General features: G+C 41.5%; 1 protein-coding gene across 9 annotated transcripts in view; it reads left to right on the top strand.

The window, feature by feature from the left end:
* The window catches only part of AGPAT3 (1-acylglycerol-3-phosphate O-acyltransferase 3), a 94,109-nt gene extending 67,545 nt beyond the window's left edge, over positions 1-26,564 (top strand). For 8 of the 9 annotated variants that reach the window (XM_055802410.1, XM_055802415.1, XM_055802411.1 and 5 more), the window contains 8 exons: positions 8,782-9,008; positions 13,375-13,544; positions 13,744-13,905; positions 16,597-16,750; positions 17,209-17,311; positions 20,446-20,521; positions 22,666-22,864; positions 23,484-26,564. In XM_055802410.1, coding sequence (XP_055658385.1) covers positions 8,831-9,008; positions 13,375-13,544; positions 13,744-13,905; positions 16,597-16,750; positions 17,209-17,311; positions 20,446-20,521; positions 22,666-22,864; positions 23,484-23,572 — 1,131 coding nt within the window. In that variant the 5' untranslated portion in view covers positions 8,782-8,830 and the 3' untranslated portion in view covers positions 23,573-26,564. Of the gene's footprint in view, positions 1-8,316; positions 8,407-8,781; positions 9,009-13,374; positions 13,545-13,743; positions 13,906-16,596; positions 16,751-17,208; positions 17,312-20,445; positions 20,522-22,665; positions 22,865-23,483 lie in introns of those variants that run through there. The other variant, XM_027782535.2, reaches the window with a different exon arrangement.
* Positions 26,565-27,620: the final 1,056 nt, after the last annotated feature.

Here is a 27,620-nt window from a genome sequence, read left to right as displayed (position 1 = left end):
ACGTGGAATCCTATGGCATCTTGCAAGTATGGTGAGGCTGTTCTACGGAAAAAGTGATGTCAGCCTAGCTCAGTGATACTCAGCTGTGACATCGAAGTTGTCTGGTTTTACCCAGTGAACTTGCAACAGAATCCCTCTAGTTTCCTGGCTGTGAACGGAAAATATTTCTGAAAATACCATGTGTCTTTTCATCAATGAAGAGAGAATGCAGTGAGAGAAGTTTCTCAAGCAGTTCTGCTTCCTTGTCTTGGTTGTCTTGCAGCCAGCAGATTTCTAAGCAAGTCAGGATTCGTTTCAGTTATCTGATCCATTTGTTTAAGTAGAGGCTGAGTTAACTGAGTGTATATGCTGAGGAGAAATTGAATTTGTGCACACTTGCTCTTTTTTTTTAGTATGTGCCGAGGATGATAAAAGGAAGTGGTTGAAATTAAATTTGGAAGATAGCCATTTTAATATTGCTTGTGTTTTCAGCTGTAATATTGTAGCAACAGGTTAGGAAAATTTAATTTCATCTCTAGCAAAGGCATAAGCACAGTGCTCTCCACAGCTGGTGAGGAGGCTTAATCACGTCAGTAACACTTCATTTAGGGTGGGGAAGAGGAGAAAACTGCCCCTCAAGTGCAGTGATAGGTAGTATGGAGAGCTCTTTTATCCCCTTCTGGTTCAGTCAAGTTGTTTTGAATGTCTTTCTCTCCTTTGTTTACATATTCTGTAGTCTTCTGTCTACAAAACACAAGTTAAATAAAAAGTTATCTTGATTTTTAAAATTTCTTTTTAGAGCAACCCATGTCTTGATAGGCAGTTGCCCTACATTTTACAAGCAGGAAGGAGCCCTGGGGCTGAAGTCCCAGTATGGTGTGGACCTCTTACGGATGTTCTCCATAGTGTGGGGTGTTGCTGTGGCAGGAGGTGCTCTGAGCCCATAAAGGCCTCCCTTAGCGGGACCGTGCCACAGTGCAGCATTTGTAGGGTGGAGGGATGACCTTCCGTGGTCACTCCCCAATGGGCCTCACTGGTACATGCAAATTATTCACATATGCATCTTATTTTGTAACCTGCTATCTCCTAAAGTTTAATTGGTAAACTTACAGTCTTTTAATAATAAACCAAAACATTTATAGAGTGGAGGAGGCATGAAGAGGGTCTAGTGTTTCTGTTGAGGATGTGCGCTCCTCACATGGTTGTCATTGTTCTAAGTGATCATCACATCATGCTTGGCCTTAATGCCTACACTTTAGTTATGGCAGAAGAAAACTAAATAACTTCTTCGGGACCTCTCATTCTCTCTCAAACAACAATGAATGTCAGAGCAATATGTGCAGCTTTTTATTTTTTCTAAATTTTTTTTAATTTCAAACCTTGAAGTATTGGCATCTCATTAGGATGACGAGTCAAACAAAAGGCTTTCTATTTGATGGAAATACATTAATCTAATAAAAAAATCTCTACAGATACTGAGCCAGTCCTATTGGCAGTAGCAGATGTCTCTGATTTAATGGACTTTAAGACCAAAATAATGAATATATTTCAGAGAGATAGTGGTGATAATCTTTTATTCTCACCTTTTCTAAGAACTGGCTGTGGTGCTGTTTTAAAACCAAGATTGACAAAATTCCTAGGAATAAGTTCTCATCTAATTTCATAATGGTAACTCAGTAACATTTTTTTTTTGAGCTCATATGCCTGGTTCTCACAACTTAGAAACAAATTTGCGTCTTTGTGACCTAAGTTTGGCTTAAGTCCTCTTCCATACACTTCAATTTTAGAAATTCATGACAAGCAGGATTTTTAATGAACTCTGAGTCAGCCTTCCGTTTCACTGAGGGATGCGCAGGGAGATGAAACCTATATTTTGTATAGGTGTGTGTATATGTATAAAAATATATATACACACCATATATATAAACCTATATTGTGTGAGAAACAAAGATAATTTTCCTGTCACACTTAGGTTTAAAAGGCTAGGTCTGTAGTAGACAGTTTGTAATGTTGTGTGGGACATGATTGAATAGTTGTCTATTTTTACAGTGTATCTGGAGGATCTCTAGTACGGACTGTTCAAATGGATAGAAAAACCGTTATTACACCTAATTTCCTTTTATTTGCTTATTAGCTATACTGACTCACCGGTGTTGATCTAAGCTATGTTTTCTAGCCTACTTAGCTGTGGTTGCCAGTGGTCCTTGTAAAATTATACTTCTGAAATAAATCGGGCCCAAGTGGAGACTGCTTTTAGTGGTGCCATGACGGAGTGGACAGATCCTTGGGTTGCATTTTTGAAGTCTGGGGCAAAGCCATGGGTAAGTACTCTATCCATAGGTTTTACATGGCTTATGCATAGTGGGGGTCAGGCTCCCAAATTCCTCATTCCAAAAAGAAATGTGGTACAGTGCAGTTAGTGAAGACCATCAATTTTCTTACCTTCTTCCTGAATATTTTCCTGTATTAGAGGTATTTGCTATGAATATATCACTACACTTTTAAAAGCTGGTTAGCTACTGCACTTCTGTCTCTTAGCTGGAAAAGTAATGCATATTCTGCAAGGAAAAACTTTATCTTGGACATAACTGAGGTAATTACTTCTAAGCATTGAACGCAATGCATAAGATGATCAAAATATTTTTGTGTGGTATGTCCCAGAAATGTCCAGGAAAATAATTTGCTGCCCCTGTGGCAATGTAGTACTTCTGAGAAATGCTAAAATAACTAGTCTGGGACAGTACTTTTATTTATCAAACAAGTATAAGTAGTGGTGTTGAAAGCTTTCCTTCACATCTCTGCCACCGCTGATGGGTAGCTGGTTAGTATTCTTGAGTTTTCTGATCTTGTAAGGGGAGGTGAGCAGAAAGATGCTTATACTAATGATTTTCATAGCTGCTTTTAAAAGAGAAGTAGCCTGAGTCAGTCATCAGAGAAATCTTGGAGGGTAGAAAGTACACTGAGAAGAGGTGTTTCTTCAGCTCCTGGCTGCTGCTGTTTGTATTTGTTCTCCTCATACAAATGAAGAAGTTCATGGAACAGTAGTTCTCACTTTGAATAAAAAAATAGTTTTAAATTTTTCTTGTGTGGTTTTGATGAGCAGAGTTTATAGAATTCTGAAAAACGGTGAGGAAACTTGTTATGAGACATGCTCAACAGAATGCGTTTTTATACTGTTTCTGACTTGCAACATTATTAGCCTTTCTTCATAGATAGGATTTGCCAAATTTATAGACACATCAAGGAGGCTTACAAAGCTCAATCTGAAAAATACAGTATTTTAAAATATGACGGTAGAAGGTAGAATTCAGTATTTTATGGGTTTCACTCAATTCCTCAACTTACGGATTATGAGATAGGTAAAATACCAGAACTCAGGATGGGGCCAACATATTCAGAACTAAAGATGTCTGTGACTGGTTTAGTAAGTAGAGATACATATGGTATGGTAGAGCAGATGCAGCAGGAAAATGACAATAGCACACTCAGAAAACCCGAAAACAAAAGACTAGAGATGTAAGTACTGGCTGCTGCAGTTCTTGTTGTTGTCAAACACATTAATTCTCACTGGGTTGGAATATTAGGATCAGTGGACCGATTTCTAATTTCATGCTTATATTCATGTAAACCTCATGAACTTCAGAGGGATTGTATACGCGTGACAGCAATAAATTAAAAGCTGTGAATTCTATATTATAGAATGATTAATGGCTTAATTTTTAATTTTGAATTCTTCATAAATAACTACGTGTTTCATGAAATGTCTGTAATGTGCTTAGTGCATGTTGTGCACCTGGCGTTTTTTTAAAACCTGATTTCTTAATGAAATGAGGCTGATGCAATCATGCTGTCTCTGTCATTCTTCCTTCTAATGGCTTTTAAACCTGTGGCATATTTCAGCGGCGTTCAACAGAGAGATGGAAGTCTCAAAGCAGTTTAACTGTTAGGGCCCTCATGAATGTAGAAAGCTAAGTAAAGCAAAAAGGTTGTATTCCTCCTTTTGCTAGTATCTTTTGGATACCAGAGAATTCATGTGACCATGGAGCCTCAAAACACAACTCTGTACCCAGGTGTATTTGGTTTGTGTGGTGAGGGTTATGGTAGCTATGGGGCTACAAGGGTGGCTTCTGTGAGAAGCTGCTAGAAGCTTCCCCCATGTCCAATGGAGCCAGTGCCAGCTGGCTCCAAGATGGACCTGCTGCTCGCCAAGACCAAGCTCTTCAGCAATGGTAATAGCACCTCTGGGATAACATATTTAAGAAGGGGAAAAAGTTCCTGCATAAAACAGCAGCTGCAGCTGCTGGAGAGAGGAGTGAGAATATGCGCGAGCAACAACTTGAGCTCAGTGCAGAAGGAGGGGGAGGAGGTGCTCCAGACACCAGAGCAGAGATTCCCCAGCAGCCGATGGAGAAGACCATGGTGAGGCAGGCTGTCCCTGCAGCCTGTGGATGTCCACGGTGGAGCAGATACCCACCTGCAGCCCATGGAGGACCCCATGCCAGAGCAGGTAGTTGCACCCAAAGGAGTCTGTGACCCAGTAGAGAGCCCACACTGGAGCAGGTTTGCTGGCAGGATTTGTGACCCTGGGAGGGACCCATGCCAGAGCAGTCTGCTCTTAAAGGACTGCGCTCCATGGAAGGGACCCCTTCTGGAGCAGTTTGTGAGGAACTGTAGTCTGTGGGAATGTCTGAGAAGTTAATGGAAAACTTTCCCATGGGTGGTACCCCACGCTGGAGCAGGGGAAGAGTGTGAGGAGTCCTCCCCCTGAGGATGAAGGAGCAGCAGGAATGATGTGTGATGAATTGACTGCAACCCCTGTTCCCCATCCTCCTGTGCTGCTGGAGGGGAGGAGGTAGAGAAAAATCTGGAGTGAAGCCGAGCCTGGGAAGAAGGGAGGGGTGGAGGTAAGGTGTTTTAAGATTTGGGTTATTTTTCTCATTACCCTACTCTGATTTGGTTGGTAATAAATTAATTTTTCCTCAAGTTGAGTCTGTTTTGCCTGTGACTCTAGTTGCTGTGATCTCCCTGTCCTTCTCTTGACCCATGAGCCTTTCATTGTATTTTCTTTCCCCTGCAGTTGAGGAGGGGAGTGATAGAGGGGCTTTGGTGGGCACCTGGGGGTTCAGCCAAGTCAAACCACCACATCAAGAAAGCCATTGGATCTCTGCCTCCTTGTCCTTTACTTGAGAGGTGTATAAACCAGGGAGGGAGCCCAGAAGGATGCAGCGCACTTAAGAACTTTTTCATCAGAGAAGATAAAAATCAATACTATGGGGAGCAGTCTCTGACTTTCATAAAGTCAAACAAGCCTGCGAGGTAAGGCGCTAAAAGGCAATGGAAGTGTGCGGTTTGGTTTGAGCTGGGCTTTACGCTACTGCTGTCCTGCAGCGTGGCTGTGGAAAGCAGGCACTTGGTGAGGATGTGAAAGCAGGGAGAGGACTGAAGTTGTCTGCAGTTCTCAGTGTGGCTGCACAGGAGGAAATGGAGGTTTTGTGGTCAAAGGTCAATGTTGTGAAGTTACAAGGTGCTTTAGGAAAAAAAGGGAGAAAAAACAGATTTTACCAGCAGGTCTTTGAATAAGCACATGATACCCGTATACTTTAAACAAGAAAAAATGAATAGTGCTGAGACTTGCTGTCTTAAACTAGGGCAGATATTTACTTCCTAGACACTTCACTTAGCTGATCTTAACATATGTGTCAGATGCAGAATGTTGCTTCTCCTTGTTCCAGCAAACACTGATTTCCCCAGCCTGACTGTAGGATTCAACAAAACAGCTGCTGGACCACCCTTTACCTCTTGGCCTGTCCTTGAATTGCCTGCCTGTCCTACCTGGGCAGGAATGCAGAAAAGTAAAGAATTCCTGGGTTAAGATTAACTTCTAATTATCTTAGAAGTCAAATACAATTAAGTGAGGGATTAGCAAAAGGGAGACTGGCAGATTCTGTATCCAGCATTGAAACTGGAAGGATCAGACAAGATGACTAACCTATTTTTTAGTTGATCCCTGTCCATTTAAAGAGGAAGTGCAAGGAAACCAGCTGTGCTTTATGGAGCAATCTGGCAAATGCTGTCCTCACAAGGTGCTGGAGAGGAACCAGCTATTCCTTGACTGCTGTTCTCTTTACCCTGTTTCAATCAATACCAGTAAGGCTTGCAGTCCCCAGATGCATAGGAGTGCAGTGAGCCCAGGTGCCTGAGCGGCTGTGCTGTGTCATGCAGCTCTGGAATCCCACCAGAGCAAGACTCTTGGGCAGGCCACTGGCAGAAGAATGATAAATTCTGTTTTCCACGTGTAGAGCTGTAGAAGCAAGATGCTGCAGTGTGTCCAGCCTTGGTAAAAGGGGATGTGTCTCTTTGGGTCTGTGATACAACAATGCTCTTAATGTAAGGGACAAATGCTCCAGACTTTGCTTAAAGCAAAGAGGCTGTGGAAGTGGAGCCAAACTATTTTATTTGAGGATAATACTTGACATTTCTATTTTTCCTCGTGCCATTTGTACGGTTCTTAGGCTGTTGGCTGGAAGGGGGCAAGCTGTGCACTGAAAGGCAGTAAGTCTAATGACTGTGTTAAGTATGGTCATCAGCAAAGCTGCTTGCACATGGCTGTAGAGAAGGCAAGTAGGGGTTCAAAAATAGGTAGGGGGGTGGGGGTGCCACAAAGAGGGAGATTGAACTGTGTTTTGAGAGAGACCAGGTGAAGAGAATGACTCTGATCTTGCAAGTGAAGAACTCGGTGTTTAATGTTTGGTGGTACTTAACAGAACATGCCAATGGAAAAGATCAATGAGCCCACTGCTGTGTTAGGGAGTCAAACACCGAATACCATGGCCATCTCCCAAATGGTACATCTGAACACTGGTGCGGTGTTCCAGCTGTGAGAGGTAGCTGTACCCTACAACCCTTTGGGGAGGGGAGAGGAAGGAGGGCTCCACTTGCTTCATTTTAAACACAAGTCTATGCTTCCCAACAACTCTTCTTAAAGTAATTTGTTAGTGGAAGAGGTTTCTTCCATTCTTACAGGAAAACACTGAGAATAGATGATTCATCATGAGCTTCAATAATAGCTTATTCAGCTTGCATTGCTCTGTGGTAGGCACAATACTGGTTGTAATTGAAACGGGGCCTTTTTTTTCCCCCTCTGTAATGTGCTTCTGAAGTGGTAGATTTACTAATGATGCAACTAGATTTTGATTGTGCAAAAGCTAGACGCTCTGTGCCTTGAAAGGCAGTACCTGATTTGCAGAAGAGACGGTAGAAAACAAGCTTTCACAAGGGAAATTGTTGAGTTGTATAAATAGCACTATACTGAGCATGCGGCAAATGAAAATGGTTTGGTTCCTCACAGCTGACAGTACTTTTATTTTCAGGCATCTGGAACTTCTGCATGACCTGTGGATGCTTGACTTGTTAAAAAGTATTTGTTCCCATCTGCTGGTTGGTCTGGTCACTTGCAACCCTTGTAATAGCTAAGCATAAATACTGGCAGGAAGCTTTGTCTGTGGCAGAAAGTCAGGGTCATGCTTCTGGTTTTATTGGGTGAGACATTGAGGCTGTGGTTTGACAGCCTGGTTGGCCTAGTTGTAGGGCTTCTAGTACCCAAGAGGTCAAAAAGGCCAGTGCCAGATAACACAGGGATTGAAATAAACTCAGTCTGGTGGCTTGGTAAATACATTTTATTGGGTTAACGTTGTACTGGCAGCATTCGTATTGGATCAGATTTGACTCTCTAAGCTACTGTGGCTTTCTGCTGGTTCAGATGTCACCTGTCTTTCTGCACCTGGTATAGATATGGCACATGTTCAGAGTTAAGTGTTTTGGCAATTTCAGTGGAATCAAGATTCTTCACCAAAGCCCTCTTCAGATCAGTTTTGCCCTGCTACGAAGCCTAAGATTTTTCTACTATTTTTACTTCCCCCGCCCGTAACTGTCAAGCCACATTTCCATGATCAAATATACCAAAGCGAGAAATTATTAAACTTGCTCCAGCATGGGTTTTGGATGTGAGAATACCTAATTTCCATTTCCATGCCTTAGTGTTTGCCAAAGTGATGCCCCGTGTGACCAGCCCTGCTCTTTTCATTCCAGAATGCACTGCTCCCCAGTGAAAAAAAATTCACAATGAAGAGCCTGCTCCCTGGACTGACTGCTGTACTGTTCCAGTCAAAGCAAATGTGTAACCAAGTCCCTGTAGCCCCCAGCAGCCCTCTCTTGGTGCTTGTTGGGGGGAGCTATGTACAGAGCGGTGCCTTTGAAGGCAGGCCAGAAAGGCATTGGGTCATTTATGCAGCTCCAGAGGCTCGGCATGCCATTTATTGGGTGCGGGGGGGGGGCTGAAGCTCCTGTTGCAGTTCAGGGACAGCAACCCCTGAAGGGACGGCAGTCACTGTGCAGCTTGTTTACCGATCAGGGCTCGACTGCTTCACTGTGAGTGCAGGGTTCTGTGTTCTTCCCAGCATTAAGTCCAGTTATATGATCTTTGTTTGAAGAGAGGTGTGAGATGGCATCTTTGGCAAACAGTAATCTTCTTAGTGAGCTGTAAATTGTAAATAATGATTCCTTCCTATTTTGGGAAATTTTTTGCACCATCAGTGGTTTATTGTGTTGAATAAGGCAGGCTTGTTCGTATTTTGAATATTGTGAATATTGTGTAACCTGAATAAGGCACATTTAGAGAGCTGGGTGTTTATTGGGTTGGGTTCCTGTTGCTGAAGTTGCATGGACTGTTTCAGGGCTTTTGCTTTGCTCTTCCTCAGGGCTTGTAAATCCGTTCTCCATTTGATTCTTTTCTTTGTCTTTCAGGACGGTTATTCTGAGTGACGGCCCTTGCACACGCTTCTGAGTGGTTATCATGGGCTTCATTGCCTTTCTGAAGACCCAGTTCATAGTTCACCTCCTCATTGGGTTTGTCTTTGTTGTGAGTGGACTGATCATTAACTTCATTCAACTATGCACACTAGTCCTCTGGCCCATAAACAAGCAGTTTTATCGCCGAGTAAACTGTCGCCTTGCCTATTCGCTTTGGAGCCGTGAGTATGCTTGAAGGGGATGTGAGGGCTGGAAATGGGAAGGGGAGTGTTCTTTGTTTCTCCTTCTGTTAAAAGAAAAAACCCATATATACACAAGTATTTATATACACACAGTTACATGAGTTAGAGAGGAATGGTAAGTTAGATATACTCAGAGCAGTTCAAAGCAGCCATCTTCTCTGAAATACTGGGAAAACATACAAAAGTCAACGGACTGATAAGTATTGTCACTCCGTTATTCAAAAAAGTAGGAAATAAAGCTTCTCCCCAGCCTTACTTGACTGGTAGGAATTGCAGATCCTGTCTCAATACCATCTTCATCTGGTATCAGAGCCTGTACTAAGTGGTGGGGAAAGGGGAATTCACAGACTCCTTCAGGTATTAAGCGTATGTGCAATATTTACCACTTAAGAGCCCAAGTAAACTGTGTCCTCTGCAGAGAAAGACATATGCGGGAAGTATCTAGTGTAGATGCCTGAACTGTGTGTCAACTTCAGAGTCCTGTTATGCCCTACAGTGTACATCTCTGGCGTCGGTGTCTCCTTTTGTGAGTAATTTGTCGCTCTTTCCTTCTCTACAGTGGGTGCAGCTGCTTTGCTTTTTCTTTCAGACCTTTGCAAAACCTCCTCCGTGTGGATCACTTTTTTTTTCTGCTCCTCACACAGTTTAACAGGGGATTAGATTTCCAAAATGAATGTTTAGAAGGTCCCTTAGTCCAAATGTCACCTCCTGTTTCAGCAGTGAATCATCTAACTTGTTTCCATTCTCCATCCCCTCCCGGAATGCATGACCACTTACCTTAGTGCTCAGCTCAGCATCCAACTCCCACTTCGAGTAAATGAGTCACCTGAATAAGTACTTAAATTACAGTTAGGCAGTCCACTGACAGGCACCCACATTTCTTAAATCATCGATATGAAGTACTACCAACAAAAACCCTCCAAAGAATCTAGTTTATTTTTTTTAAAGCTTGTTGTCCTTCCTGTGCTTTTTGTCGTACCTATTGAGAACGTTGTCTGAGTAGCACAGGAGAAAGGAAATTAGAGTGTGGCAGGCAAATTGTTCAGGAGAAAAGGTAATGGGAGAACTTACAAGTAGAAACTTCAAAATTAGCTTGGTTGAATTTTTTTTTTTTTTACTTACAGGAATTTTTTAATGTGTTTTAATAATGTAGAATCCGATGTCATGCTGAAAACTATTGTTGCACTAATAGTCTGGCTTTTCTGAGCAGGTGAGCTGCTTGTACCTGTAAGGCTTGTAGGTTCAGACCCTTGATTTCTACAGGTTAGCATTGTACATGGAAAAATTACGTTTTAAATGCTGTTATCTTCTATATGCTAGAAACAACCTATGCTATTGTTCAAAAAGGTTTGGAGAAGCTGAGTAAATAATTGGCCTGTACCTAGGATAATTCCTCATGTATAGCCTATTATAAATGAAATTACTGAGAAATTAAGCTACGAAAATTAATGTAAATGTTCTGTGGGATTGCAGAGTGCTGATGGCCTGCGATGGAAGAGCTGACAGAATATGCACTTCAATTGTGATTTATAACGAATTAAGTAAGCTGTGTTAATGCAGCAGTTCATGTGTTGCCATTCATAATGAAATATATTTCATTATGTGGAAGCCTTTTGGCAGTGAACCTGTAGGTTGGTGTTCTGTTCTGGATGCTGTGTTTTGCTTGCTTCCTCCAAGCTGTTTAGTTTTAGGCTGAGGGTGTTCATGTCAGAGCTGTCTGTAGCAGAAGCTGCTCTGCCTGTCCAGCAGAGGATTGGTGTGCAGGGGTAGATACACAGGTGATTGTGTATCTGGCTGCGTACTATAGCCCACTGAAAACCAGCCTCTATTCTTAAAGTATCTCTTCTCAGATACATAAAGCACAGCTTCAGGAGGGGAAGAGATAGACCCTATCCAGTGTTTGTGGTAAAGAGGTCTGCTGGGCTCTGGCCTCAGTGTAAAACCCTTTGCAGTGCGTCAGATTTGTGATGGGTAGTCTGCACTTCAAGCTCTCCTATGTCAGCTCCTTTCAGATGATTCATGCCTTTGGAGAGCACGGCGCATTTGGTTTAGTCCAGTTGCAAAAATAATCTCTCATGTTAGTACTTGAAACTGAGAGGTGTGCTGTGCCTCTTGCTTTGTTTTCTGGGTGGTTTGGGAGGCCCTAAGCCGCCCTGCTTTGGCATGTGGGAACCCTGGCTGCAGGAGGGAGTTTCTTGTAGCAAAGGTGTTGCTTGTCCTCTACTGGAAGTATCCCAAGCAGTGCAAGTGTTACCGTCCCTTCGTTCAGAAGGATGGTCTTGCTGTAGCATTGGCAGGATTGGTGCCATGCAAAATAGCTGTAACCCACACACACAAAAAAAAAAAGGAAATGAACCCACTCCTGGTTATAATTACATCATCTATCAGTACACTTGTAAAGGACAATCTGTTTCCTTGTATGAATTCTCTGGCTCATCAACCCTCATTTCTCAGTATGAACCCTGGCAAATCTCTCAGCAAAGCTTCTTCCACTACTTTAGAGTGAATGGTACAAGAAGGGCTCTGCAGAAAGTCATCCACACCTGCCTCTGCAGAATTCTTTTCTTGACTTTTGAAGAAGAAACACACCCATTTTATTTAATTTTTGGTAAGAAAATGCAGCAACTGTAGCAGGCACTGGAGATGCTCCTCCTTGGTACGTAGACAACAACGGAAAGGGAAAACCACAAAGAACCACACTGTTTGGTACCGCTACTTCATTCTCCTGGCCACTGACTTGGAAGAGCATAGCTCTCAACTGGAGACATTCTTGGTGTCCTCTTTCCCCTTTTACTGAGCCAGGATGACCAGGGCAAGAAAGGAGAGTGATCCACATCATTTGCAAAGGACACAGAGCTGGAAAGCAATGATAGAAATCTGTAGTTGATACAAACTATTATTCTGTCTTTCCTCTGCTGTATTTCCAGTTGACAGGGTTATGCTGTCTTGATCAGCAAGCAGCATAACTTTGTCATGCCTCCAAATGAATGAATCTTGAAAATTAAAGAGGGGAATAAGCTGGGGTTAAGTGGTCACATGGGGAATACAAGTGAAAAAACTAGTGCTAGAAAAGCTATGTATCTTCAGGAGACCAGGACTGATTTTCCATATCATTCACCCAAATACTATTTGCCTTCTCTCTGATGTGGTGCAAAATTGGACTCTTACTTAGCAGTATGGATAGATTACCCTGTTGTGATCCCACTGATCAGAAGTCCTTGTGCTGGAAGGCGCTGCCCCATTTTGCAAAACCACAGTCTCCCAACGGGAAACTGAAACTTGACAGAGCCCAATGTAGAGAACCGCGGGAGTGCCTTCCAGTTTTGACTCTACAAGTTTGTTGTAGTAATGTAAGAAGAGTTGGACTTTTTAATTGCCATATTTGTGCAACCAGATTTTGACTGCATCCATATCTCATTGAAATGAGGAAATACCAATGGCTACAGTTTGCATGGAAACAAATCTTCCTACTGGGAGAATGAACTATTTTCATACCTTTCATAGTTGTCCTATAATACAAGCAATGTCTTCCATCTGTCTTGTTGCACTGAAAAGAGAGAAATAGGCTAACCATAGCAACTACATTCAGTGCGTGTTGAATTTAAGTGGAAGGATTTTCTTAAGATGAAAAAAGGGGAGGTGGAAAATAAGAGAGGGTAATGAAGGAAATGTTCAGGGTGAAGTAAGAGACACGCTAGGATATTGAAAAGCTGGAGAAGACAGAGAGGAAAGGGCTTGTTCTTTCTTTTGCGGTGAAAGGACACAGTTTACCATTCTTGTCTTTGCCCAGGTATTTTGATAAATTAGCTCAATTCTCTGCTGCTTCCGACTCTGTGTTGATGACCATAATACAGAACAATTAGAGTCCTGTGTTCTAATATTAAAATCTGTTGCAGATCATCTACGGCACTGTATCCCTTTAAAAGCCTTTTATTGGTCTGTTTACCCCATAAAGCTTGTTTCATGTTGAGTAAAAACATTAGGCTGCATCTATGCATAATTTGTATTCCACCTGGGAGAAATGGTACTCATTTAGTGGAGCAATCAACGCTCAACTGTCTGTTTACAGGCACAAAGTTCTGGGTTTTTTTCCAGTTCGTATTTGTAATATGATGCCCAAACTCGTCACTGGTAAAAATATCCATAATGCACGTATCTAGTGCCTGAAGTACTGCTTAGGGATGGTGATGTGGTCTGGTCTATACCCATCATTTCACCTTTACTTGGTTGGATTGAAAAAGTGACAGTGTTGTTGGTAGTCAGAAGAGACTAGGTACTGAATGGGGCTGGAGGTGAAATGCTTTAAGTGGCACCCTTAACTTCTCTCTGTCTTCATGTTTGTTAGAGTTGGTAATGCTGCTGGAATGGTGGTCAGGCACAGAGTGCACCTTGTTCTCAGATGAGGCCACGGTGAACACCTTTGGGAAAGAACACGTCATCATCATCTTGAATCACAACTTTGAAATTGACTTCTTGTGTGGCTGGACTATGACAGAGCGCTTTGGCGTGCTAGGGGTACGTGGGGACCATGAGCATTCCCTTCACTGGAGGAGAACAGGTCTATTTAAAACTCATGCATATACAATTTCTTTGCATTTGAGTTTCCAGTCAGAACTCGATCAACTCTTTGTCATTTTAACTTTAATGTCTTTGTTTGATCTTGTACAAATCAGCAAATGACGTGTTTGGATTGTTGTTTTTGTTTTTCTCCAAGAGTTCCAAAGTTCTTGCTAAGAGAGAGCTACTATATGTGCCTCTAATTGGCTGGACGTGGTACTTCCTTGAGATTGTTTTCTGCAAAAGGAAATGGGAAGAAGACAGAGATACAGTTATTGAAGGATTAAAACGTTTAGCTGATTATCCTGAATATATGTGGGTAAGTGTGGATTTCCTCCTCTAGTATCGACTGCTACAAGTGAAATTGTGATGGAGGTACTCATGTGGTACTCTAGTCTTATGTACCAGGAGGAGGTCTGCTTACAATTTCTTTCAAGTGTTGTCAAGCAAAAAACTGAGCTCTGTTTAAGGAGATCTTTTGGGATGTGCTGGTAAAGTATTGCTCTGTTTGCCTGTTGGTAAGGGAGGCCATTTGGGAAACAATTTAGAAGCTTGCATAGATAATCAAATGCTTGACCATAACTGATATATTGGGCTTTTGTGCAATACTTGTTAATATTGTCTGAACTTATTTTACCTTAAAAAAAAAAATAAAAAAATCAACATTCTATATTTGACCACTAAATCTATATAACTTTAACCTACATTTTCTGAGGTAGGCTAAAAAGACACATAAACAAAAAAGTCTCTTCTGGAGAAGTCGGTGAATTTGGGGGGGGGGGGGGGGGGGGGGATGCACAGACCATGGATTTTTATAGGAATTTCTTGTTAATATGTTCATTCATCTGTGAAGTTACTGGTTTTCCAAAAAGTCTCTATGAGAACACATGGCAAGCTTACATCTGCTTTTGTCGTTTTTTATTTTGACGTTTTTTGAAGTCAAGGGTGAAACATCTATGTTTCATAATGTGCAATGTTGTTAGGTTTTACTGCAGCAACACAGCAGTATAACCAACCTATTAAACTTCTTCTAGCTTTGAATGCAAATATTTTGATGAATTTATTGGTTTGCTTTTATAGCAGCGCATGTAACATGCAGTTATTTGGCTCATAAAACATTTTAAGAGGCTTTTTGTGTATTTTAATTGATTTTTCAATATTATCTAGTACAGCTTGTTAAGATTAATAGTGAAATATTAAGCCTAAGCCTTAACTAGTACATTGTGAACATATAATTTGTGACTTTCTATCATTACAAGGGTATAAAAAATAAGAATTTGGAGAATGTATTTTAAACTACTTAATTGCTTGAATATATAGATAGGACTTACATTTAACATATCCTCCTGATTAGCGTTGGAAAAGAAAAAACCCTACCAATTAAAAAAATCTCAAGATTGTACTTTGGTTGCAGTTCTGTACTTCTTAATGATTCTACGATTGAGGATGAAGGACTAGTCTCTGGGGAAAAAAACCCAGAAAATAGAAATGCAAAATGTAGTCAGCATTGATTATTTAAATCAAGACTTTCTGCTTGGTAATTTAGATCATGATTAAAATTGACTTGAGTAAATCAATTTCCTAATTTTTGTGCATTCCAAATGCAACAATTAGAGCTGCTTGCACAACCTTTCATCTTGAGGTCTTTCTCACACGTGCGTTGCAGTGCCGTCTGTACCTTGCTCGCATACTTGGTCCAGAAGGATCACTGCACCGTTGAGTTGAAGAGCGGTGAGAATTTGGTATAGAGGAGAGCTTGCGTTGCAGACTGGGGTTGAGAAGAGCTTGCGTTGCAGACTGGGGTTGAGATTGCCGTGTTACACTCTGTACCTTGCGCTGTCCTTGCCACTTGGTGGTGGTGGTTGGTCAGGTTTTCCTAATGAATGTGCCCTTTCCTAATGAAAGGGCCAAATGAAGGTTGCAGGACCAGTTCCTATTCTCTCACTGCACTCTGGCAGGTCTAACTCTTGTGTCTATGGCTTTGTGGTTTTAACATTCATTTAACTTTATCTTTTGTGGCGCACAGCATGTGGATACACTATAGAGAAAAAGTCAAGCATCTGCAGTACTGACAAATAGCACACGTGCAGCAATGCTTTCGATAAGTCTTTCTTTTGAATTGCAATGTTGCAGCGTTGCACGATACTGAGAGTATTAGCGGCCTGCCGTTCTCCCCCTCCATTGCTTGCCTGGGATGCAGAGGTTTGTGTGTTCAAATGCAGCAATATTTCCCTTGCTGGCACAATGGGAATGATGTCCACCTTTCAGAAAGGCATGAGATAAACAGAAAATCATTTTCTCCTTTTGGCTTTGTATTGCTTCTGGTCTCCCTCTTAACTAGAGCAGAGGTGATAGAGAGGCGGGAGAAGGGCAGATCGATGTTTTATACTGCTTGAAGTCAGTATGGGAGGATTTAAGTCTTTAATAGTTACTCAGGATACCACAGATACTACAAGATAAACAAGGTAAAAGTTTCAGGGAAAGGCACCATTTTTTATGAACACAACTGATACAAATGCAAAAAAAACCCACCACCAAAAAAACCCCACCCAAACAAAAAAAGCCACAAACAGAAAAGCTTTCAGACAATTCTCTCTGCAGACGGGTAATTCAGGTGGTACAGTACAAATTTTAAATGAGGTAGCTAATGATTAATATGTTTTTTCCAAAAGTGGTCATGTACTGACATTTGGACTGCTTTTTATGATTTGTTAGAGTAGTCTTATCACCAGCCAGCCAAAGCTTTCAGGGTTTTTTTTCTTTAAGTAAATGTTTCGGGTATAACCATTTGGACTCTTTGCGCCTTAAATTTGGTACTGATGTTAAAATTAAATAGAATTGTAAATGAGTTTTGAGGTGATGCTTATGCCTAATACTTGATAAACAAATTAGACAGTTGAAGTGTGTGTGCATGCATGGGTGTATGTTTATCTTACACAACTTTTCAGTATTCTGCTTGGTTCCTTTTGATCTCAAGATATCGTTGGGTTTGCCTTTTGTCTCGTATTAGTTTCTCCTGTACTGTGAAGGAACTCGCTTTACAGAGACCAAACATCGTATCAGTATGGAGGTAGCTGAATCCAAGGGGTTGCCTAAACTGAAATACCACCTGTTGCCCAGAACCAAAGGTTTCACCACTGCTGTCCAGTGTCTCAGGGGAACAGGTATGGGCAAGCTGCTACTTGTTCTTTGCATTAATTGTAATGTGTTGTTTAGTATACTCTGTGTAGTACAGTGTAGTATACTCTGTTCATTATGTCCATTACAATTACTGAGTTGGCAGTAATAAGCATTCAGCATGTTAACCGTTAATTTGTAAATTGCCACATCGTTCTGATACCGGTCTTAAAAAAAAAAAAAATAAACCTTTCATGTATGTCATTGTTGCTTAGTTAGTTCATCAAGTTGTCTTGTGTTTTGATAACACACATGCTATGTAGATGGGAATGTCAGGTGGCCGATACAGATAAATACGACATGTAAACACAAAGTAGTGAAAGACTCTGCCACCTGACATCATTAACGCAAGGCTTGCAGAAGGCTCTGTTGCCAATGCAAGGATGCCAGCAGCACAGTTGCTGGAATTGCTGCTATAACAGCCATATTTTCTTTTTTGCAACAGTTTCAGCAGTGTATGATGTAACACTTAATTTCAGAGGAAACAAGAACCCGTCTTTATTAGGAATTCTTTATGGAAAGAAATATGAAGCAGATATGTGTGTAAGGTGAGCATATAATGATGGAGGTGAGCCCTAAGATGTATGCTTTGGCTGCGTGTATTCAGTGTATTCAGATTTTACAGGGAAATGTCCTTTCCTGTAGTCCCCTTTTCCTTGTCCTTCAAGTTTCTCTACAGGCCACAGAGACCCCCCTGTTCCCCCCTGCTTCAGCTGGCTTTTGTGTGAGATCCCATCATAACCACCCAGCGAGTCAGATCACTGGACAGGCTGTTCAGCCTGCGTGTGACCACACTGTCGTTCCAGGGTTTCCCTCTTCTGTGCAGTGAGGACACTTGTCTGCCTTTTCCCCTTCTCTGCTGGGAACAGAAAACCAACTGTTCTGCCCCCTTCCCAGTCCCTGCAAGCATATGCATAGTATAAATAGCCTGTCCAACTTCTGTAGTTTCTTGTAGTAAACAGTGTAAAGCACCATAGTGTGCTAGTTTCTGTCCTTCTCTCACAGTTTGGTGAGCTAATTAGAAGTTAAATAATACTGAAATTCAGACATTGTATGAATGAGGTAGGACATTCCTCATGTTCCTCGTTACTCTTCTGCCTGAAGGAGGAACTGCTAACACCTAACTCCATGCAGCATGTACACATGCTTGCTTTTTCTTGTTTTCTCCTTGCCTTCTGCTTTCAAGGCTTCCTTGTGATCATAAAAACTACCAGCCCTTTCTGCCTGAATTTTCTTTTTTGTCTCTTATGTTTGGGCCTGACAATTGTCCTGGTGGTTCTTTCCACAGTTGTTCTGACAGTTAATTTCTGCTTCTCTGGGGACTTTACCCACACTTTAGAAAACATTGCTACATGCTGGCAATGAGGCTGATGTTTGGTTTTCAAAAGAAAAACAAAAAAAAGCCTTGCTACTTCCCCCCACACCTTTCTCCTCTGGCCTCGGGTCTGTGTGTTGCAGATGCACAACACTGACTCTGTACATAGTCCTAATGAAAGCAGGTGTGTCTTACCAGAGCCTCCAATGGTGAAGGACTTTGTGGGGAATCAGACCAATTATCCATTCTGTCAAGGTGTAGCAGCAACAATTCTGTGGAAGTAATGCTGTGCCAGCGGAGGCAGAGTGCTGCAGCCCTGATGGGGAAGGGAAGGGAAGGACATACGTTCCAGTTCTGTTCTCCGATACTGCAACTTCCACGTTTTAGTCTTTTGGTTGGAAAGAAGGCTGTGGAGGTGATGGGGAGAGAGATCGGGTCACTCATTTGCAAGGGGTTTCATTTTGATTATTTACAGACAGCATAGCAGCTAGCAAAACCGCTGGTCAGGCCGTTAGTTGCCAGCTGTGATTCCATACTGATGGCAGAGGCATGTGGCATGTCTAGCTAGATCTGGGGTATGCATGCGTGGATGTACAATCTGCGTAATTATACATTGAAGAGTGGTTGCATTCAGTTAAATATCTTATGTCTTGCTAATGGACGTGCAAGTTGGTTTTATTTATTGGTGTGGTAGTGGGAGGAAAGGAGAGAAATGTACTTTTTAATAGTTGTTAGAATAGGTTTGAGTTCATAAAATTCTGTTGAGGATGATGTTGCCAGGTACATTTACTAATGGTACTCGATTAAACTAATGGCTATGTTCAGATAACTTAGATGATTTTAAATATGTTTTTGGAGTGAATCAATGTTCTCAAGATGCTTTTCTACACTTGAAGCTTTTTCTCTGTGTTGGAGGGCAAGCTATGAGAATAAAGGAACTTTTTAACAGTCTGTTTGTTGAAAATTGAACATATATCCATCATGTACCAGCAGACTTAGATTAGCCCAGAGAAAGAAAGCCCGTAAGCTTTTGTTCTTGGTACATGTGTATGCAATCACCTGCGCAGAGGTAAGAAGATTAGCTTTCTGCAGAGGATCCAGTCTTTCTCCTGACCTGGCTCCAGAGGAAATAATCGGTTAAACCACCAAATGTTATTGCTGTGAGTACCCTCTAGTGGTGACAGCAATACACTGATAGCAATACATTTTACCAGAAAGCTTTCGGCAAATTACTTTTTACTGAGCTTTTATTGAGCATTATATGCATTAATTGAGCAGCTCTTCCTGTTAGATCTAATGATAGTAAATCTGTAAAATCTGGTGTTCAAATCTTTTATGGGATGCAGAAATTATTAGAAGTGTGCTTGAGTATCTTCCCACTGCTGCTGTAGACTCGAAGGCTTTAGTTCATCCTGTTGAAGTATATTACCTGGTTGAACAGGAGCGAGTCAGTTGTATCTGGGATTGCTGTGCCTAGAGCCCTTCCAGAGGTCACTCATCTGTTCTTAGCGCATTGCTGTAAGAGGGCCCTGCTACAGTCCAAGTGTTGCCAAAATATGTTCAAGCTGAGGGCAAGGTGTGTGCCTACCCTCTACAAACTGAGCAACTTATTTCTGAATTAATCCAGGACTGAGATGTGTGCCACAGAGAAAGGAGACAATACATTTGTGAGCGTGTTAGTGGCCTATCTCAAAAAAGAAAAGAATGCAGGAAAATGGTTGGCTCTTCACCACTAGGAGGAGGCTCTTAAAAGGTGCCTGTTCTCGGTGAGGTCAGGTCAGTACCTGGAGCTGGGCATAATTTTTGTATGCACCCAGAACTGCATGCCTCAGTCTGGAGGGCTGGAGAGGAAGGAGAGAGGCATGCAGTCACAGACCTTTCCCTTAGAGTTGGTACAAAGTGAACTTTTCATCACCCCTCCCATGCCTTCCAAAATGGGGTTTCCACTAACAAAATGTAACAAACAATTGTCCTGGGGTTTACCACTTGCTTGTCTTTTCCCAGCTTTGGGTGCCTCAGTCTCAGCTCACTGGGAATCAACCAGTGGCAGACCTGGTGAAAGGAGAACAGTGTTTGAATGGGAGATGCTTGTTTTGCTAATGTGCTGTGAAACTGATAGGAGCTTGTACAGTTTATTCCATCTTAGGAATCTGAGGTTTTAGGTGGAGAATCGGGTGTTCTCTTAAGTCCCAGTTCTCTGTATTTGGGACCTCTGCCATCAGTGACAGTATTACCTGTAGTTTATGTCCTTCACTGAATGGAAGATCTTTTCTAGTAGAGGTCTAACATCAAATACCTGGGCTGTCCATTAATTCTTTTTTTTTGGTGGTCTTTTTGTTTCCTTTTTTAATCTCTCTACTATACTAGGAGATTTCCTCTGGAAGATATCCCTCAAGATGAAAAGGAAGCTGCAAACTGGCTTCATAAGCTTTACCAGGAAAAGGTAAACAGCTTTGCTTTGCTTTTCTTTGCTTTTCTCTCTTTCGGGACTTTACAGGAATAGCGTATTAAGGCACTGAGTAATGCATACTATTCCACTGGGTGAAGAGGAGAGATGGAAATATTATGTATAATTAGGCAGCCATCCCTCAAACTGCTGGAAGAAGCAGTACAGAAGAGGCCCTTGGCCATGGAGGGCTGACTAGTAAGTAGGTCTTAAATTGCTGGGAAGCACAACAAAATTCAGAGATATGCCTGAGTTGCAGAAGACTAATAGCAATCCACTCTCTCTCTACATTCTTCAGCTCTTAGGTCTCTGTCATACATTTCTAAAAGCTCTGTTTTTCCTATGGATGTTTTTAGGTACTCAAGAGTGACAACTGTCTGTCAGGGACAGCCAGTCCTGGCTCTTAGCTGCAGTTGTCTTTTGCTTTTATTTCTTCCACTGTCACTTTCCTTCTGCCTCCTGGTGATACCTCTCCAGTGGTGTGTGACATGGTACAGACAGTCCCTGGGATCTGCTGCCAGGGACTGGTGTAGCACATAGCCAGCATGCCTTCAAACAGCTCAAAGCTTTTCCGTGTCTTTTCTTTCTTCACCTTAGATGGTTAATTTCTTGACCACAGATTTAACAATTCGGGGGGTGGGGGGGGAGAACTGTAATGTTGCCCAACCCTAATCGGTGGATTGTTGAACTTGAGATATGCATCTTGGGTTTTGTGTCGCTTATCTTCGTGGGAAAACAGAGGAGCACAGAAACTTCAGCTGTGCTGCAGCATTGTCAAGTTTAGGCTTAGTCTGTAGGTATGCAGCAGTTCTGAGCTTTGCTTTGTTAATTTTAACCTAATTTGTTTGAATACCTAAGTCTAATTCAATTAAGGGGAGGTCAGTTATCTTACAAAGAGCAGTAACTATCATCATCTCTTCCCACCTCCCATTAGTAAACGTATCAAACTAGCTTGTGGGTCAGCATAATATGGGATTAGAGAGCTTAAATAAATGTGGGATCCTTGAGTCCCACCTCCTGCTGTCAGGGATGTGCCATCATGTAATTCCCTTGTGAAAAGGCCCTTAGATGCAGGAATTCCTTCTGACATGGCCCGGCTGGAGGAGCAGACCTTAAGGTGTATGTTACAGGGGCGATCTTTGCTCTGTTACACAGTAAATGCAGAGCTAAGCAGATGCAGCACAGAGCATTCCCTTCACTTGGTGCCATTCCTCAGGCAGAGTGGTCTGCTTTGCGGATGGAGGGCTTCGTTGGCTGTACCTCCGTTCAGCTTTGGTGTGAGGTGTTGGCTGGGGAGGCATTACTTGCATCTGTGGATGTTTTATATATTGATCTTATGGTGGCAGCAGTATGTTGTAACTGGAATCCTTAAAGAGCTCTTCCCCCACAGAGGGTGTGTCCTCAGAAGGCTGTGTTATTGGCAACACCTTGCAGGTCTTAGCCCTTTGTAAGGGAAGCTAAAAGAAAAACAGCTGAAGTGGGGAAAAATAATAGCCAAACTTCAGCCATCCTCAGTAATAGTTTGGAAACCTTACAGAATATTCTTACAAACTGAGGGAAAACTGTGGGCCTGCTGTTCCTTTGAGTGATGTTTCATGATTGCATCGCTCTGCAGGCACAGCTGAGGATGCGGCTGCTTTGTTGACATTTTGGGGTAATGGCTGGCATAGTGCTGTCTTTGCTGGTTAGCTTGTGCTTTGCCTTCCTTTTCTGGCTGTGTATACAGCGTTTTTCTGCTGTGCTTCGCTAAATCATGCTGACCTTTCTGGAAGTAAAAATGAAAAGAAAAAGCATCCAGCAGAGAGGCGGGTGGTGTCTGAACCGGCCTCTGGCCTGACACTGCCCTGAATTCCAAAGCAATTAAGAGAAGAGATGAAGGTATTTGGTAGTGGAGAGGCTGATATGGTTTCAGTTTCTGATGGTGGCCAAGATTGCCTTCAAAGGGCTAATGCGGTAGTCTCGGCAGTCAACAGAAATGTTCAAATTCAAATAAATGACAGCAGATGGAGATGGATGCTGCGTGCTCTTAATAGGTATTTGCCACAGGTACTGTCCTTGGTGTTGTCCTGGAATTGACTAGTCTTGGATTGCTTGGTGCTAGCATTATGAACCAGTTTTCTTCCGTCTTCTCTTTCTCCCAGGATGCTTTGCAAGAGATGTATAATCAGGAAGGCATATTTCCTGGCCAGCAGTTTAAACCTCCTAGGAGACCATGGACTCTCCTAAACTTCCTTTTTTGGGCCACAGTTCTCCTCTCTCCTCTCTTCACATTTGGCTTTGGAGTTTTTGCAAGTGGATCACCTCTCCTTATCCTCGCATTCCTGGGACTTGTTGGAGCAGGTAATAAAAACAGAGAAGATGCTATGCCCAGAGCAGCATGTAACTAAGTTCTGTGTATTAATTGATAGGAATGGGGCTTGCAGAAGAGTACTTGGAGCTTGCTCTGTAGTCTTTATATTGTATAGCATTTTTATTATTTCAAAAGCTTTAATCCAGGCAGGCTTGCCTTCATGTTGTAGGAAATATGTATAGCAATCAATAGCAAGTGATTCTTGTAGCCTATTATGGTGCCTGAAGGAGAAAGTACTTCTACTGCACACCTTGTCTGTGAATAAAAAAACACAAACAAACCCCCCCAACCCCCACCAAAAACCCGAACAAAAAGTCCCACCCAAAACCCAAAGGAGGGTGGAGGGGTTATGCTTCAGTATTGATACTACTTGTTGTGTTAATCATCATAGAAGCATTAATTACATATTTAAATCTGGATTGTCCTTTTTTAGTGGGGTCTGACCTGTGATCCATGTACAGTCCTATACAGCACACTGTTGGTCTGTAGTCACTAGTGTCTTCAGGATTGGGTTAACTCATGTTGGCTCTGCTTGTGTGTTTAAATGTAACTTCCTAAATCCTTGAACTGGTTTTAATATGCCTCCCGTTTCTCTGTTGTGTTTTAAAGCTTCCTTTGGAGTTCGTAGACTGATAGGAGTAACTGAAATAGAAAAAGGCTCCAGCTACGGCAACCAAGAATTCAAGAAAAAGGAATAACTGACGGCTGCAGTTCAGCACATGTAACCAGACTATGGTATCCAATTAACTTCAGTTAAAAAATGACAACAAACACTTAGAAACTATCTTTTTCTTAATAACTGATGACTAATATTAATGAATAAAACTTGAGCCAAGAATGAAGAAGTTGGAGGCATCAACTGAAGAGAACACATCAACTTTCTGGCTGTTTAAGGATTACTGTAGTCAAACTATGGGAGAAAATCTGGGTTGGGGTGGAAGAAACAACTAATTTTTCTTGATTTGTTGGGGGACTTGGGGGTGGGGGGGAGAAAAGAGGGCATTGGCCATGGCCACATGCATCTTCAGATGACTGAATACACTGGTTTCTGTCAAGAGCACTACACTCACTTTTACAACAGGAGCCATTGAATGTTTCCTCTTGCTAAAGCCAACGTAATGTTTGTTGATTTCCAACTTTTTTTATTAATAAGCCAGAAAAAAAAACAACCCTTCTTAAATTAACTGACAGATGTTCGTTGGGTTAGAGTAATTTTGGAAAGGTTGTGTTGTCATGGCTACAGAGGAAATCCTATTTGTATGTTACACTGATACTTTTTATTTTCAGGCAATGTCTTAAAACTTCCGTGATGTGAGAGAATGGATAGCGGAGTTTGGAAGCAGTGTGTTATTGATCGGCACATACCATAGAACAGATCCACTAGTATTAAAACAGTATAAAATTCTCACCATTTCTCCTGTTAACTGCTCAAGGCTGTTTAATTTCAAAATAGTACTTCAGTCTTGAGTGTTGTTTTCCCTGTTTCACATCATACATGTATGATAATTATGAATCTGTTTGGGCCTGTTTTGTTTTCTGAATTAATGGTGACTGTGCGATTTGGAGTTGTGCAAAGAAGGAAATTTATCCAATTGTCCTGATGTTTTCTCTTTTTATTTCTGTTCTCATCTCTCATCACCGAAGTCCAGTTCAGCCAACCTCTCTCAGTAAACTGGAAGGCAGCAGCAGAAACAGGCACAATAATTTTCAAAACATCTTTTACAAAACTTTGAACAGGAGAGGTCTGTAGTGATCAGTTTCAAATACTGGCATCTGTTGAACATGTAATGAGAGTTTTGACGTTGACTCAAATGGGGCCAGGATCTTACCCTGTGTGCTGTAATAACAGGGTGTGCTGCACTTTCTACTTAGTCGTGCTTTAGATGTTAATGTGAAGTATATTGCAAGGTGAGCTGTGCTGTAAAGCATTAGAAAGAGTACGGGGTCTCTTCAGGGATTTTAAATATCTTTAGTTTTGCTTGTTGACCTTTTGGGTTTTTTCACTGAAATTAGAGATCAGAATAATGGCTGTACCTCTCTGGGGTTTTTTTTCTTTTTTTTTTCTTTCTTTTTCCCTCTTTCCTCTTTTACAAACACACATTCTGAGATTTTTGTAGATTATTGCCGTATGCATAGCTGGAGAATTATTTGCAAAGAGAGGGGAACTATCTGTATGTTCAAGTCTGAAGGCCACAATCTGCATTTGGCTACACTCAGAAGTTGGTGAAATGGGCTGCAGATCTACAGCTGAGGGCAGAAGCTGACCCTTGGGGTCTGTATTTTTAACCCAGCTGCAACTAGAGTATTTAGCTCACTTTTGTAAAGAGCAGACCTTATCAAAGCACTGGTCGTTATTTTAATCTTTGCTCTAGTAACCAAGATAAGAGAGTAATAATTTACCTTCTTCTCGGAGCTATTCTAACTGTTGTAATGTAACCTCTTCTCCCACAGGTTTTTCTGCTTTCAAACACTGGAAGAGCAATTTTGTAACTTAGAAAAATATTTTACTTGGGGTCATTATTCACTGTTCTGTCATGCGCTTGATTTTTATTTGTGGTCTTTTCAACAACAGGATTTGAAGGATGACCTATGTTGTCTGATTCCTGTTAGACTCATCCTCACCAAATCATTGTACCCCTAGCCCCAGCATTAGTACGTCATCTTTGTCCCCTCGAGAAATCTCCCCTAAGATAGGGGATGCAAAACTGTTGTTAATGTTAGTGGAATTTGGAATAATATGCTTTGGGAATTAAGAACAGAGCCCAGCCGTGACTCTCTTTTCCTTACTGGATTTTTCTGTGCTACTCTGTCTTTAAATATGGTTAGATTTCCAAATGCTGATAAAGGTAACTGACTTTTCCCTGTTTTTTAACCGGAGGACTAAAAGCAATGGGCTTTTCTTTCTTTTCTTTATTCTTTTTTTCTTATGTAATTCAGTAATGGATGTAATTCTCGCTTCTTAGAAGGATGTTACAAATGCTGTATACTTGCTTTCTGAAGATGATGTTGAGCATGTATAAATTGTACTGGCTTAGCAGAGTGAGGCTTGCAAAGCAGGCTGACCATTGACTATGTTTTATACCTACATTTTGAGCGGTATATTAATGGGCATGACAAGAATTTCACAAAATAGATCCTTTAATGCTGAGAAGAGGGGAGATTGTGAAAGGATTTCTCTCTATGGAATTTTCTCCTCTTAGTGCATGTAACTCCCTATTTGGAATCATGGGATTAGTGCATGTACAGCAAGGGGAGAATAATCAACATTTCATATTTTCTCTTCATAACTTACTGGTCATGCTTTCTTTTTGAAAATATAATAAATACATCATCAGTTACTTAAATTTTGCTCTTCTAAACAGACATATCAGTAACTATTTGGAAACCTGAAATATACAGCAATGCACAAAACAGTACAAAACCAACACAAATATCTTCATTTTGCATTTTATCCCCTCAAATAGGGGGTTTTATACACACATGCGTGCACACATAACACAGAGTATGTATAAATTAAAATGACTGGAAATAGCTGAAATTATTGTCACTAATGAAGATTATTAGGTGGCTTGGATTGGAAAAGTGAGCATAGATTTTATATCTTATTTTCTTCTGGTTTAATAGAACATAGCTTGTATATTTGACTACCAAGCCCTTTTAAGAGCAATAATAAACAAAAATATATCATTATTTTCGTCTTTTGCTTTTACAGCCATGCTAGGTTTAATAAACTTGAAACTGTAGGAGCATTTTCTCTCTCCACCTTTCAAAACTTTCATTTATTGCTTGATTGTTTAGACTAAACACCAATTTTCTCCAGTATGGACTTGCAAACTGACTGCCATGGAGTTCAGCATTGACTCCAAAGATAAACGGTTCTCAGACTGTTATGGACAGATGCTTTGCTCTTAGCCTTGGCAGCACTTGTCATTGTTGTGAAGAACAAAGAAGTTGCTCTCAAAGTGGGATTTGCAGTTCCAAGGTAGCATCGCGTTGAGCTGTCTAAGAACATGGTGAGAGAGCTTGGAGACTGCTGGTGTTGTGGCATCCTTCAGTTAGGAAGGCACAAGAAGCTGATGCTGAAGAATGGCTGGATAACTGGTATCCAGAAGTCTTGGCTCAGTAGGGATTACAGTTCTCTATTGCTCATTGTGGGCTGAATCTGCTCTTGCAATTGACTTTGCATCACTGAGCAAAATATCTGTCTCTGGCACAAAGAGCATGGGCAATGTTCCTTTGTTCTGCTTTAATTTATCTCGAAGGGCTCTACACTTAATTGCTGACCAATGAGTATGACTATTACCTTTGTCCTAATTGCCTAGTATCCACAGAAGTGAGTGTGTCTGCTAACTTCCACACGATGCCACTTGTCTCCGTCACTGATGTCTGTGTATTTGCTTGCCTCTGTTTGCTGCAGATGGTTCCGTTATGACCTCTTAGCTGGAACTTGGAGCTTTCCAGTTCAACCAGTCCTATAGAAATTCCCTCACATAACTGAGGTTTTTTTTCCTCCTGCATTTTTGGCGCTGGTTGATGTACTCAGTAGGTCTGAAGTGACACGCTTGTGTTTAAGCTGCGGTAGGTGATAGTGCAGCTTTGCTGCTTCAGAGCAAAACTTTTATTGGGAAAGAGAAGTCCTTCCCAGGCCTCCTCACATAGGCCTTCACTACCTAGTAACTGGTCCCTCTGGATTGATGAAACCAGTGTTAGAAGGGAGCTGGGACAAGGTCTTTGCTAATAGCTGGA

Source organism: Falco peregrinus, chromosome 4 (genome assembly GCF_023634155.1).
Source record: "Falco peregrinus isolate bFalPer1 chromosome 4, bFalPer1.pri, whole genome shotgun sequence".
Lineage (NCBI taxonomy): Eukaryota > Metazoa > Chordata > Aves > Falconiformes > Falconidae > Falco > Falco peregrinus.
Note: the sequence above shows the minus strand (reverse complement) of the source record. Positions and strands in the feature narration are given on the sequence as shown.